Consider the following 13,852-nt stretch of genomic DNA (forward strand, 5'->3'; position numbering starts at 1 on the left):
CATGGATGGGGCAGAGCTTGACTGACATCCAGACTGATCAATAAGAGTATTCCATCCCATTAGTGTCATGCTTCATATTTAAGGAGAGTTGGGACCATCCGGTCTCTCTCTCGGGCATTCTCGCTCTTCCTCTGGCTCTCAGGTGCTTTCTCTTGCGCACGTTTTTTTTTCCTTCACTCCTTTTTGCCAGAGCCGGGGGAGTTTTGGTTTGGGATGTTTAGTTTGGCCTTTTGCCGTTTTGCAGAGGCCTCTGAGCCTTTCTGCCTTTTTCCTCTCTTTTTTTCTCTCTGGGATCAGCTTTGGGACCAGGTGCTGCTTCCTGGGACTGGCTGCTCGGTGTGGATGGAGTTCATGGGGAATTGCCTTGAGTATCTTTTATTTCTATTTTATATATATTTACTAGTAGTGTAATAGTATTTTGTTATTTTATTAAACTGTGTTTATTTCAATCCAAGTTTCTCCCTTCCCTTTTGATTCTCTCCCCTATTGGGGGGGAGGGGGTGAGAGAGTGGCTATCGTGGTTGTATTGCTAGCTCGGGCTAAACCACGACAAAGAGTTTAAAAGCTGTTTCCCAAAAGCGGGGGCGGGGGGTGGGGTGGGAAGAGAGAAGGAGAAGAAAATGTATACTGCTTGAGACAGAGAATGTCCAAAACATACAAAGTTGGCTTTTAAGTATTTGGACAGGTTCATAAGTTGCTTATGAGGATCCATGTAATACTAAATGACATAAGGAAGTATACAGAAGAAATTATAGAAGGAAGTCTACAGACTGGCAGCCTCTTGGTAATTTTCTCTGGAATCTTCCCGGTACCATGTGCGGGGCTTGGCAAAAGGACAAAATGTAACCACTGATCTGAAAAAGTGATGGCAGGGGATCATTTGCTTTCTGGAAGGAAACTCAAGAGACATCTCCCCTTTTCTTTTTAAGTCAAGGATAGAACAGCAACAGCTTTCAACGTGATGCAAGCATTTCTCTTGCTCCAGTTCAAAACGTTGCTGTCAAAGAACCATTCTGTAAAAGCAAGTGTGATTCCTAATGAAGTGATCATAGTCCCATTTTCTTGTAGGAGTCACAAAAGCTAATAAATTTACTACAGTGGTATTTAACATCAAAAAACGAAGCTAGAGTAGAACATTTGCATGTTAGATTTCTCACAGTGGAGAAGTGCAAATACATGTAGCCATTGGGATATATTTGTCTTGTTTTTTTCAGGTTTTGAGGAGTTAACTTGTTATTGTGGTGAATCTGTGATTTACCCCCCTGTCCCCTGTGGCACTCAGCCACCAGAGTGTAAAAAAACATGCACCAGGCCACATGACTGTGATCATCCGGGTAAGTCAGGCAATTCAGTTTTGCTTGGTGTGGGTTTTTGTTGTTATTTTTTGTTTGTTTGTTTGTTTGTTTTAAATGAAAATGTAGAAAAGTGTACACAGGTCTGTTTGCAAAAGTATTTGCTTTTTTATTAGATGCATTTTCAGTAGTTGTGAATATTTCCCAAAGTCTATGCTTTAAAGCCAACCAACTAAAAACTTGAGATGAATACGAGTAGTGGTAGTTCTGACTGTTAAAAGCATTGTATTTTTTTCTGATCATTGTTATTTATCACAACACATTAAATATTATATTCCAAAGATTAAGCACTCTATTGAAACAATAGGATAATCTAGTGAACACTTAGTTTTTACGTTCCTTGAAATTACATTGGCTGATCACAAAAAATGTAGCACAGGTCAAAGAGATATGATTTCTGACAAATTCTGTCTGATAGAATAACCATTCTCAGAAGTTAAAAAATTCTCTGCTATTTAGAAAATATGGAAGAATGTTAATCTAAAAATATGCCATCATAATTTTAATAGAGCAATTATCCTTGCATGAAGCATCATACTTCCCGTAAAGTGTATAGTTCTGAAATGCAAACTCATCTTTAATAGTCTTTACTGTTTCCTTTCATGCACTTGACTGAAGTATGCTAATAAAACTGTGCTGGCTTTTATATTTCTGTGACTGCAGTGTACCATTCATGTCACAGTGAGGAGAAATGTCCACCCTGTACCTATCTCACTCAGAAATGGTGTATGGGCAAGCATGAAGTAAGTCTGGACACTTAGTGTTTTTGAATACTACATAATGTTCTAGGACTGTAGGCTTAGATTTTTTTGGTCTCTTTGGAATGGAATATGTTACCGGAGTTTGAGTTTGAATGTGATTAAATTAGAAAAGTGTATCTTTTTTGCCATACACATTCAGACCAATTGCTGTATTGGACTATGATATAAAGAAAAACTCAGTCTTTGTCCCAAGATATTTTAGTGTTACTGTTCTTGCATGGACAGTGGCAAATGGAGGTGTTAACAGTAAAAGTACTTTGAGATATGTGTTTATAATTTTTCATTTTTAGTTGCCATCTTTTTACTCCCCTCTTCCAGCTGCGAAGTAATATTCCTTGTCATCTCACTGACATTTCCTGCGGACTTCGCTGCAATCAAATGTTAAAATGTGGAATGCACAAATGTAAAAGAATCTGTCATAAAGGAGAATGTCTTATAGATGAAGAGTGTAAACAGCCATGTACTATTCCAAGGCTATATTGTAATCATCCCTGTATGGCTCCATGTCATCCTTCTTCACCCTGTCCAACAACATCCTGCTCTGCAAAGGTTGGATACACAAAGAAAATTCACTGCAAGTTCACAGGCAAATTGTATGGTTTAATTGTCAGCCAGTAACAGTTGTAACAAAAAATGATGTGTTAGTATATTGATAGCATGACATTTTTTCCATAAACTTATAATATGGAATTTTTTTAAAATATTCATTGCTTTTAATTAGCCATTCTTCCACTAAAATGGGACTTTCAGAATAAATAAATTTACCTCCCTCACACCCCTCCATGGCCATAAAAAGGCAAAGTTTAAAAAAGCTGCTCTCTTGTATGATACGACAGGTTGATCTTCAGTGTGAGTGTGGAAGAAGAAAGGAGAGTATGATTTGCTCGGAAGCATCTAATACATATCAAAGGTTTGTACTGTAATAATTCTTTTAATTCCTTATAGGACTTTCTTCTTTCCAGTTAGATTAAACTTTAAGCTTGACTAAATATATTTAATTCACAAGCTTTTTTACATTTCTTTTGCACTTTAATGTATGGTTTCTTCTTTTCTATTCCCCTGAGCTTTAATACCAGCTATGCTGTACTAGAACACGTTCCTCTTTTCACCATTGTTAGTCTAAATGTGGAGCTGTGTCAAAGCTTGAATCTCACATCTCTGGAATTCTGCTCCACCCACACAGAGCAATTAGATACAGACTTATTGGGCAGGTCTAGATTTAGGTTCCTGAATGTAGGTGATTACATATAGCAGTCCATGTGTGAGTTGCTGTCTAAGTTTCCCTTAATGTGTGATGGAATCTAGTAATAGTCAATACAGATGATGGAAGATAAAGAGTGATTTCAAGTCATTCTAAATTAGCTAAATTTAGGCAGAAGAGCTTTGTCATATAAATCTTGGTTCTTAATATGCAAACGGAGTCCTACCCGACTCCATTTATTGCAATAGATTTGTCTCCAGGTCCTGTTTTGAAACTTCTCTTTCTCTCTTATGAGAGAGGTCAAGGAAGGGACAAGCAAAAGAAGAAAAGTAGGTCTTTGGAACTTTTGAAATGAAAATAGCAAAACTGTAAATAATAAGTAAGAAACATCTTACTCTGAGGCTGTGATTGACAGGGAGTAAAAAAATTAATCTAGAGAGTTGGTATGCAACCAGAGTTTGGCTCTGCATCCCAGCTGATAGGAGAGCAGTCACAGATTCTTCCTGTCTCTCAAAGAAAACTTCCTAATTATTATTTTTTTTGGAACTGCTGTTTGAGAGCCCAATACTAGGTCAGCTTAAGGTATGCTGCTTTGTTCCTGCTGAACACTGCCCAGATTCAAATCGTGACAGAAGATGGCTTAGCATCTACATAATAGGTGCTTAATACTACATAATAAAAAAGATTAGAAAAATGTGCTAATTGGAAACAGTTAAGAACTGTTGTAGTCAACACTAAGTTGCATGCAAGCTAGACTTAAAATAGTGGAGATCATTTTTTCTTTCTTAGGAAAAAGAGGGTTTTCTGTTGAGATCTGTGTCGGTATTAATACAATCCAGAAGACTGACTCAACTTTGAAATACCAGTTTAAATTGACACATGCCTCTCATTAACTATAAGCTGGGAAGGTAACATAATTACAAGTCCAGAGTTTTGGAGGCTGTTATTTCTCCACTGTTTCTATAACTCAGGCACTGCAAAAATATTCATAGGAGGAAATGGTTCTTTGAAATCAGTGAGAGTCTTTGCCTGCATAAGCTGAACACATGTATTTATTTATCTAATCAGAGCCCAAGTCAAGAGGTAGAGAAAGAAACAATCAGTTTAAAGCAAGTGTTTGTTCAAGTATGTTCATATATGCTTACAAATTACTCTTGGCAGATGTGATATTAACAAAAGCAGGATTTAATGCTAGCTAAGTTTGTATGATAACTCCAACTGTTCAGGATGCTGAAAGATTAAAATATTCTGATTATGTGGGAGTTAGGTTTGGCTTTTTTCCAACCACCTACACACTTGTAAAGAAAAAACAAAAAAAACCCCCAAACAACCCAGAAAACCCAAACAACCAAAAAAACCACCAACCCAAACCACCCATTCCCCACCCCGCCCCCCCCAAAAAGAAAAGAAAAAGAAAAAAAAAAAAAGAAAATTATGCCCAAGGGAACAGGAAAGGGAGTATGCTGCTATATGTGTACATATGATACTAATGATGATGTAATATAATCTAATGGCCCATTACCTAGACTTTGTCACCACCTAATACATATGAAACTGATGGTGCCTTTCAGTGCGTTTTGTCTTCAGGTGATATAATCATCCTCCTTCCTGGCAGATTATTAGTACTCTGAATGTGATGCAAATATATCCTTTTATCTGAATTTGACAGAAAAGATGATTCAGAGGCTAGAATGTTCCATTTTCAGGATTTTGTTTGAGAATAGTGTGGGATTTTTCCCTAGAAACTTGCTGTATATTTTAGTTATAGAAATTTTAGCATTAAAATCAGACTGGAGAGGCTTGTAATTGAAGGGAATTATGAAGAATCTTTATTATAAAGAAAATTTGTAACAGTAGGCTTTTTGCTCTTCTTTTATGGATTGTATAATCCATGTTTTCTAAGCAAGTTTCTTAAGTACTTTATAAATTCACTCTGCATGTTTTAGTTGCACACAGTTAAGGGAGAATCATGTAAAAATTAAAAAGGCAATTAAAGCTATATGGTCAGCTATGGTTTGAATATTAGCAGGTGAGAAGAAAGTATTCACATTGCCTAGTTTAGACTTGCTTAGAATTGATGCTCTGAAACGTTCCCTGAAGAAGCACATCCATTTGTTAGTCTTGCTCCTAGCTGCTTGAGGGAAATGAGAGAGCGAGTAACCTCTTAATTTACACAGCTAGATTAGACTCCTAAAACTAGGTGATGTGGAGCTAGAGTCCCATTCTGTAATCTGATGAGGCAATGGTCAGTCTGTCTTACTTCTTCTACCTGGATGTTTAAATCTCAGCTTTATACACCTTTTCAAAGGTTTATGTGTTGCCTCAAATGAAATCTAACACTTTTCTTTTTCAGAATAGCTGCTATATCTATAGCCACTAAGCTAACAGATTTACAGCTTGGGGATTCAGTGGAAATCAGTAGGCTTATTACGAAAAAGGAAATGAAGCAGGCCAGGTAAGGAGATACCTGTATACCTGAATCATAGGTGACATGGAAAATGCATAATATTATGAGCAAAATACCAGCTAAAATAAGACTTTAAATAGCCTGACTCTACTGTAACAACACTGCTAAAAGACTGTTTTGCAATTCCTTAGTGGTTCATGTTTTCGCTTTTATGTAGAATGAGTTCACCATCATTGGCTGGTTTGTTGTTATAATTATATATGGAACAATATAATTGTGGTTTTAGTGTTTGTTGCTATCCAGCAAACTCCTTAGAGTTCCTCTGGATTTTTTTCAGATTTCTAGACAGTATAACTTTTTGCTATTATTTTCTCTCTCAGCATCTAGCATTTCTTCCTGGATGATTAATAGGGCGTATTTTCCCCTAGTCATCGTTGTACTATTTATAATATTTTTCCATTACCCTTTTTAGATTTCTTACATTTGTATCTCAATTTGATTGGCGCTTCTGTGTTCTCATACTGGCTGGCACTGCAGATCTATTTTAAAGTCACAAAACCACTTGTGATTTAAGTTGGGTGATTTTTCTGTTCCTTTTGATGTTCCTCTGGACTGCAATAGTTTGTCTTTTTACTTTTGGTATAATTTTTTTAAGGAATTCTCAAGTTTCGCCAACATCCTTCTGTTAGAAACTTGACCTACTGAAGTCTTTGCCTTTGAAGGCCCTAATTTCTGTTTAGTTTATTTTCTGTTACTGTCTCTCCTCTTAATTGTGAATTTGATTATTTCAGAGTAAGTCTGTTATGTGTCTTAAAATGTAATATTCCTTTATATTGTGTAAAGTCAAAATAGTGAAATTTCCCATACAGATGCTTCATGACTTCCTATATCAAAAGCTAATACCAGAGTACTTCAAGAACTTCACCAAGTCATTCTGTTCTGTTTATTTGTTTAATGTCTATGAAATAGGAGCACATTATTACTGAGTCCTTTTGGATAATTTTCTACAATTAAATAATTTTAACTCTGAATGTATGAGCAAGATGAACTAAGAGCAGAAATTAGGTATGGGAGCACCTGCTCATCCCCGTCTCCAGCTTCGTTCTGTTTGGGCCGGTGTCATACTTCAGAAGAAAGTGGGGTGAAAAAACAAGGTGAAAGAGGGAGCGCCATGCTGATTCCTGCAAGCAACTTTAAAGAGTGTGGTGGTAGTACTGTGTGGGCATAGTATAAGGCAGACGCAAATAGGAAACAGTAATGGAGCCTTTTACAGCCTACTCTGTTTATTTCAATTAATTGAATACTCAGAAATGTACAATATAGGCATTATTTTTTGTCTCTAGAATTATTGTGGAATAATCTCTGCTTTACCCAGATTGAGCTTCAACTACTTTTTTTGTATTTGTGTCACAATCCCAACCAGATACAAATATACTCAAGAATATGAAGTCAACTTCAGCTGCTCCAAAAAAAGAGTCACTGTTAGAAGAAAGCAATTATTTGGCGGTGCTAGAACTCAGGAGGGAGGATGGGAGTGTGGAGTGGTAAAAGAAAGATGGATGACTTTTTCAGCTACTGAAGCTGCATCTCTGTCTAACAGCTGCATACTTTTCAGGAGAACAAATAAGTCACCAGCGTCTCTGTTGGTGTCCCAGACTTTGAAATGTGTAATATAAATTGTGTTGTAGTCACTGTCATGCATCTTTCTCTGCGGGTAGACTCTACTGCCCTTTCCTTGAATAGCTGAAATTACCGGAGATTACTTTTCTTTGTGCAAATCTTTCCTACTATGATATCTGAACTGTGGGAGGTAGCCTTTATTCAAGAACAGCGAGAGGAAATGTTCTCCCTTTCCTCATCTTTTCATCTACCAGATACTGGAGCAGGGGGGAAACAGATGATGGCACATTAAATATTTGTTCTTAAATTTCTAGTTTATTGACAAACTCCAGTATTTTTAAAGTAACTTACATATCTGCTTCATTCATCTACAATAGCAGAATATTTTATGCAGACTGTGCAGAGATTTTGTTTCTTTGTTTCTCTCTTTCATCTGGTCTACAGACATTTTATACTTCAGTTTGGTTTCCTTATTAGGGCTTGGGATTTTTTTTGGGACAAATTTGTTCGGTCCTAGAGTAGCTTCTGTAAATTGGTCATATTCCTCTTTTAGAAGATGAAGAAATGATTCTTCAAGCAAATGACTTTAAACAGTAACAGGTTGATCTTACAGTGCAAGTATGATGGCTTTCTTCTACCTCCTTTGAGAAAACCGCCAGGAGTTCTGGATCGTATAGCCATGTGTCTCCAAACATAATACAGATCACTGAATCAACCAGTTTCCCCTGTAGAAATTATTCATTTGAAATCAAGGAACTATAATCAACAGAGTCAACTTGCTTATGCATTCTAAAGGGCAGAAGTTTCTAACTGTCACTGTGAAATTCTGGAGAACTCTTGATCCTTCTCTGACATTTTAATCCCGTAAAATTATAAAATACCTTTCAAAGATGAGACAGAAAACTGGAATTTGTAACTGTACTGACACTAGAAGTGATGGGCTCGGTTGAAATACTGATTTTTATGGTGCATCACAATCCTCCATACGCGCAGCTAGCTTCTCTGTTTTCCGTGGCTGATGATTTTTTTATGATGCATAGGAGTAAGTGACCTTGTCACATCTTTCTCTGCTAGTTTCCCATCCTTCCTAGTGTCCCCTCAAGGCTGATATCAACCACATTTTTTTTCTCAAATTATCTAATTTACCAATATAATCCAATTCAGAAGCTGTTTTCCTCAGCTTCTATATGGTTATGGTAACTGCTGTTTCTGTTCAAGACCTGGTGAAGGGCTTGCATGTTCAAAGATCTTGTTTGGTTGGTTTTAGCTGTATTATCTGATCTAATACAATAAACTATTCTCGTACACCCTTCTTACTACTTTAAGCTGTGATAATGATGTGACACGAACAAAGTTTGAAAAGTATGAGTAGCAGCAGTGATTCTAATTTTATTTTTCTTTCATAATTCAGGTTACAATGTGATGAAGAATGCTTAGCTCTTCAGAGGAACAGGTGGGCAATGAACTTATTTGCTTTATTTCAGAACAAGTCCAGGTTCAGAAAGTTAATGCTATGTGGAAAAAAATCCTTTCCTTCATGACCTAGAGAACTGATGCATGTGGAGATGATTCTAGTGATGACGCTATAGGGATCTATATTGAGTGATCTGAGATCTTACTAGAATATTCTAGTGAAAAGTCCTAAATTAGTAGTTTAAAATATACAGACTGTATCTTTTGCGAGCTGTTCATCTGTATTAATCTGTATTAATCACCCATATCTTTACTCTTCAATGACAACAACATGTTTGGGAGGCTGGGGGAATTTGTGTGTTTGTTTGGTTGTGGTTTTGTTATGTTTGTGTTTTGGTTTTGTTTTTTTTTCCCTTCTGTCCTCAAATTTAGGCGTCTTGCTGAGGCTCTTGAAATAGATCATAATTCTGATCCTTTTAACATCCGTTCTTCTGGACCAAAGTACAGTGACCTTTTAAAAGAAGATGCAAGGTATGTATTCAAATGACAACAGGTGTCATAGGTGAAGAGTGTTGAGAGCAAGATGGGAAATGCAGAGTAATTCCGTTTACTCTTGTAAAAGTGTTTATTCTTCTCTCCAGCCTAGGCAATAGGTGATAATCGAGGCAAAGGAGGTGATGTGCACTTCTCAAGACCTCTAAAATGAGAACCTGAAGAGCAACGAGTGCCTGATGGGTTGCTTTGTTCTGTAACAGGACCAGATTTAGAACAGGAGCTCTATTTTACACCATTCTTCTCACTACCAATCAGTACCTGTACTTCTTACATCTCAGCTGCTTTCATACACAACCAATCCCCATCTCAGTGCTCCTTGTAAACTTTTCAAGACAAAGACAAAAGGGATAGCTAATATGGTCTCATAGCCTGACATTATTTCCCTCCACCAGTCTTATTTTTTTGCCTTACTGCCTTTATTTTAAAAATAAAGAAATGGAGTTAATAAAATTAGTGATGCAGAGCTAAGCCTATGCCAGTGCTGACTGCGAAGTGAGTTGCTAGACTGAAACATCTGAAGATGAGGCAATAGAAAGTCAAGGTAATATCCAGAGCATCACAGGAATAAACACTTTGAAATCTGGGAGGGATCAGACATGTTTTTAGAAAGATGCTTAAATGATAAGTGTCATCTGAGAAGTTTTTACTCTTGTGTGTGTGTTTTTTGGCATGATGTTAGTTTTTGCCAGCTTTAAGTTTTTAGAACAGCTGAATCTGGTTTGCCCTTGCTTCACTATCCTAATGATACATTCCATATTTTTGTGAGGATGTTTTCTACTTGAAAATCCTTTATTCAATGTGCTGATGTGTTGAGACAAATGAAAATTTTACATAAATAGCCATGTGGAATTTAAGAGTTTTGCTTTGCTTCCAACTGATTAGCCTACTGCAAGATAAAGAGCTGAATATTTGCATTGTGGAGGTACTGATTTATTAGTATTTGAACTTGAGTGGTATTTTATAAGGACTATTCTCTTAAGTGTGTATAAAATATGTTTTGTTCTACATCTTTCAGAAAACAAAGCACACATTTTCCCCTTCTTTCTGTGTTGAATGTCTTGTGTTGTGTGTGCAGTCCTCTCTTTGGTTTTTTTGGAGTACAATCTCACCTTCCTGTCAGCCATTTTCTACCCATGGTGCAGGGTTCATCTTTCATGAACTGAATTGACCAGAATCATGAACTGTATTCCAGATGCTCTTAGAGATACCTTGAAAAGTAGCCTTAATTCTTCCACATTTCTCTGAAAATATCTCAGTCATTCTGTGATTTTATTTGCATTTCCTTTGTAGCCACTTTATAATGGTAACTCACGATAAACTAGTACACTCAGACTATTCTTACTGATTCACAGGTTAAAGCAAAAGTTTTAGTGAGTCCTCAAGTCAATGACTTTGCACGTTGAATTACTGGATTTTATTTATCTAGTCTTCAAGATAAATTAGTTTCTCTCTGTATTAACATCTCTCTCTTTACATGAGCAGCAATCTGCAATTTGAAAAGCTATGGCTTTATGAACTTCCTTGACTGCTATTGATGATCTTTTATCTTGGCAGTCTTGGAAAAGATCTAGGTTTTCCCTCACAATGGCAGGATCTACAAAGTGGATCTGTTAGAGTATTTTTTTCAGGTAGCTCAGCATTCTGTATAAGTTTTGACAGATGCATTTATTCTTGCTTGAGCAGGTGACTTCAGTAACTCAAGAGTTCAGGGCTTGTGGTTTTCTGCAGAGCTTAATTTATACATCTATGTATGGGATCTCAGAATTATGAGAAATATGACAGCCACCTTCCTGTGCATTGAGGGTCACTGCCTCGAGAAGAAGGTAGCTGCCAAAACCACGAGTAGAATGCTGTGTTATTATCTTGTTTAGGCAATCCGTTGATCTGTGAAGCTAGGGCTGAAAAAAGAAAGCATATCCAGAAATGAGAAAACTTGGGAAAGCTGTGGGTAAACTCCTGATTTTGAGCTGTAATCTTTAATTACAGAACCCTAAAGCTCCAGGATGCAGTACAGCTCTAGGTAACAGGAATAAGATGAGCAAGTGGAAGCATTCCAACATAATATGTCTCCTTTGTAGGAGGGTGACAGGAGAAGGGAGGACCAGAAATAGCATTGTAATGCTGCTGCATGCTGATCTTGCTGATATGTTTGTCAGAAACTGACAAGGAGTTAGAAGAAAAGCCTCTACGAGAGGAGAGCTTTACATGAGGAGACATCCTTCTGCCAAAGGGAACCTGTCTTCTAGCATGAAGATGACTGTGCCAACACAACTAAGCACAGATTGGGGGTACAGATCCACTGTGTGGACACTTCAGCACTGACCTTTCTAGGAGGCTCCAGAAACAAAGAGCAAGCAAATGCTCAAGTTGTCCCATTGATATGAAGCTGGAGGGTAGACTAGCACAAGTATCAATGCCCAGTTTGACAAGGATGATGTTAAGGCTGCTATTTGATGAATTAAGACTGCTGGAGAAGGACATCTGGAATATCTGGCCACATGGAGCTACACAGAAGAGAATTTCCTTATTTTGTCATTGGCTGTGCAAGACCCCACAGCAACTGTATGGACCAGGGAAATGTTGGATCAAATGGTTAAGTCTAGAGACACGGAGAGGGAGATGGGTCCTTCATAGGCATCGTCTTAGCCAGTCTTCCCAAGGATTAACACGCTGCATGCTGCTGTAGGCAATGAAGGCAGAGCCAAGCACTCCTGTGCGTGATCTGGCAACAGGAACAGTGTACAGGGGTAGGGGTAGGAGACCTTTGTAGCTTTCTTAAACAAGAAATATACAAGCGAATTCCAGTTCAGGACAACCACAAATGAAATTCCCCAAACAGGATATGAGCAAGCTGATGAAATGCCAAAACAAGCAGCCTAAAACTGCAAGACCAGAACCAGAGACAAGTACGGGTGAGAAATAAGCAGTAGGCAGTTCTTACTGTCCCTGCTCACCCAGGTATCTGATCAGGGTCATACACAGAAAACTACTGAACCTGCAGAGGTTTCTTTTTTCCGTCTTGTGAAATGATTTACAATAGGCTTCATTTTCTTCCTTAACGGATAGTTTCTGTTACCGATGGCCTTTTGAGACCTTTGCTAATAGTCAAGCTTGCCAATGTTTCTTGGCAGCCGCAGACTTCTTTTTGCCCTTCAGTGAAGCATGGGTTCATTCTTCTGTATAGCTAGGAATAAAGAGTATATTTCCTTGCATGTTGACCTGACACTCCCTTCCTCTTGGAAGGACTTCCTCATGGCAGTCTAATGAGGCTTACTCCCGAATTTGGAAAGGAAAGACTTCACACTGTTAAAAAGAGACTATTTTTTCTTTACTGTTTCATTTGGTGATCTCAAAGGGAAGTTTGCTGTAAAGAAAATCCTGTTTGTGCTTTGTCAGCCTTAGTGGCAGAGGAGTAAACAGCCTGAAGGAATATTCTTCACTCTGAACATCTAGATACAGAAGATGCATCTTCCCATTGGATTGCCTCAGTTGTTTACTGACACAGCCAGAATAGTCTAGGACAATCCAGATATTTGTTGATGATACCTCTTTGAAAGGAAAATTTCAGATTAAGAAATACTGAAGTCTGTCATTTCCTTGAACATTCCTCAACCCAAGTTATGCTCTCTTAGAATTTTTTAGAATCTTTTTGATGATTCCAAAGAAACAGCAATTGTTTTGTCTTTCCCACCATGTACATTGGTCTGCCCATTGTTTCTGTCTGAATGGTCTGTAGTTCTTCTATATGAAAGATGCGGGAGGTACAAAGTGCACATGAAACACTTGCCTCACCTTTGCACATATCAGTAGTCATAACTCTGCCCTTGTGTAGTATGTTACAAGCAACAGGGAGTAAGGTCCTGCCTCTACTCTGTAGAGTTATTGGAACTGGGGATGTTAGGTGTTGCCCGTGAAATTAGTTTCTGTACAGTTCATCTACTCCAATCTGTCTCACCTTTTCCTGCAGGGAAATAATATTCTCTTAATCATTTTTTTTCTGCTGCCACCAATCAAGCCCTGGCCCTGTCTCCAGCATAGTATGCTTTCTGTTTTGTCTTCCTATTTGAGTATTTCAGTCTTGACTATCTTGGGTTTTGTTGAAGCTGAGAGACTTTCTAAGTATTTCTGAAAGAAATCCCACCTGGTTGATTTCACTTGTGACTTCCAGTTGATAACTCTGTTTTTATAGGCTCCTGAAGAGTTCACATTTTTGAACATATCCCCCAGCTGGTTCCTCAGTAGGTTTTTAAATATTACACATCAGGTGCTTGTGGACTCTCTCATTGGATTGTTGGTTCCATTTTTTTCTTACCTCCTGTGATCACTTCACCTTGAAATTTGAGTGTTCGTGACTGGCACTCTGTGTAGCATTTGCTTTCTGACTCCATGGAGTTAAGCTCATCCTGAAGGGATCAGTGGTTTTGGTTGGTGGTGGTTTTTTTTAATTGTTGTTGTTGTTGGCATTTTTGGGGTTTTGTTTTGTTTTAATCTGAGACTGTTGCTGTTGTATTCTTTCCAAAGCCTCATGCTGCATGGGCTGATT

General features: G+C 37.8%; 1 protein-coding gene across 1 annotated transcript in view; it reads left to right on the forward strand.

The window, feature by feature from the left end:
• Window positions 1-13,852, forward strand: part of NFX1 (nuclear transcription factor, X-box binding 1) — a 62,313-nt gene that overhangs the window by 34,834 nt on the left and 13,627 nt on the right. Inside the window, exons 14-20 of the mRNA XM_065628746.1 lie at window positions 1,215-1,334; window positions 2,016-2,095; window positions 2,432-2,662; window positions 2,950-3,023; window positions 5,668-5,769; window positions 8,753-8,794; window positions 9,187-9,285. Of these exons, the coding sequence (XP_065484818.1) occupies window positions 1,215-1,334; window positions 2,016-2,095; window positions 2,432-2,662; window positions 2,950-3,023; window positions 5,668-5,769; window positions 8,753-8,794; window positions 9,187-9,285 (748 nt within the window). The remainder of the gene's footprint in view (window positions 1-1,214; window positions 1,335-2,015; window positions 2,096-2,431; window positions 2,663-2,949; window positions 3,024-5,667; window positions 5,770-8,752; window positions 8,795-9,186; window positions 9,286-13,852) is intronic.

This window comes from Caloenas nicobarica, chromosome 2 (genome assembly GCF_036013445.1).
Source record: "Caloenas nicobarica isolate bCalNic1 chromosome 2, bCalNic1.hap1, whole genome shotgun sequence".
NCBI classification, from domain to species: domain Eukaryota; kingdom Metazoa; phylum Chordata; class Aves; order Columbiformes; family Columbidae; genus Caloenas; species Caloenas nicobarica.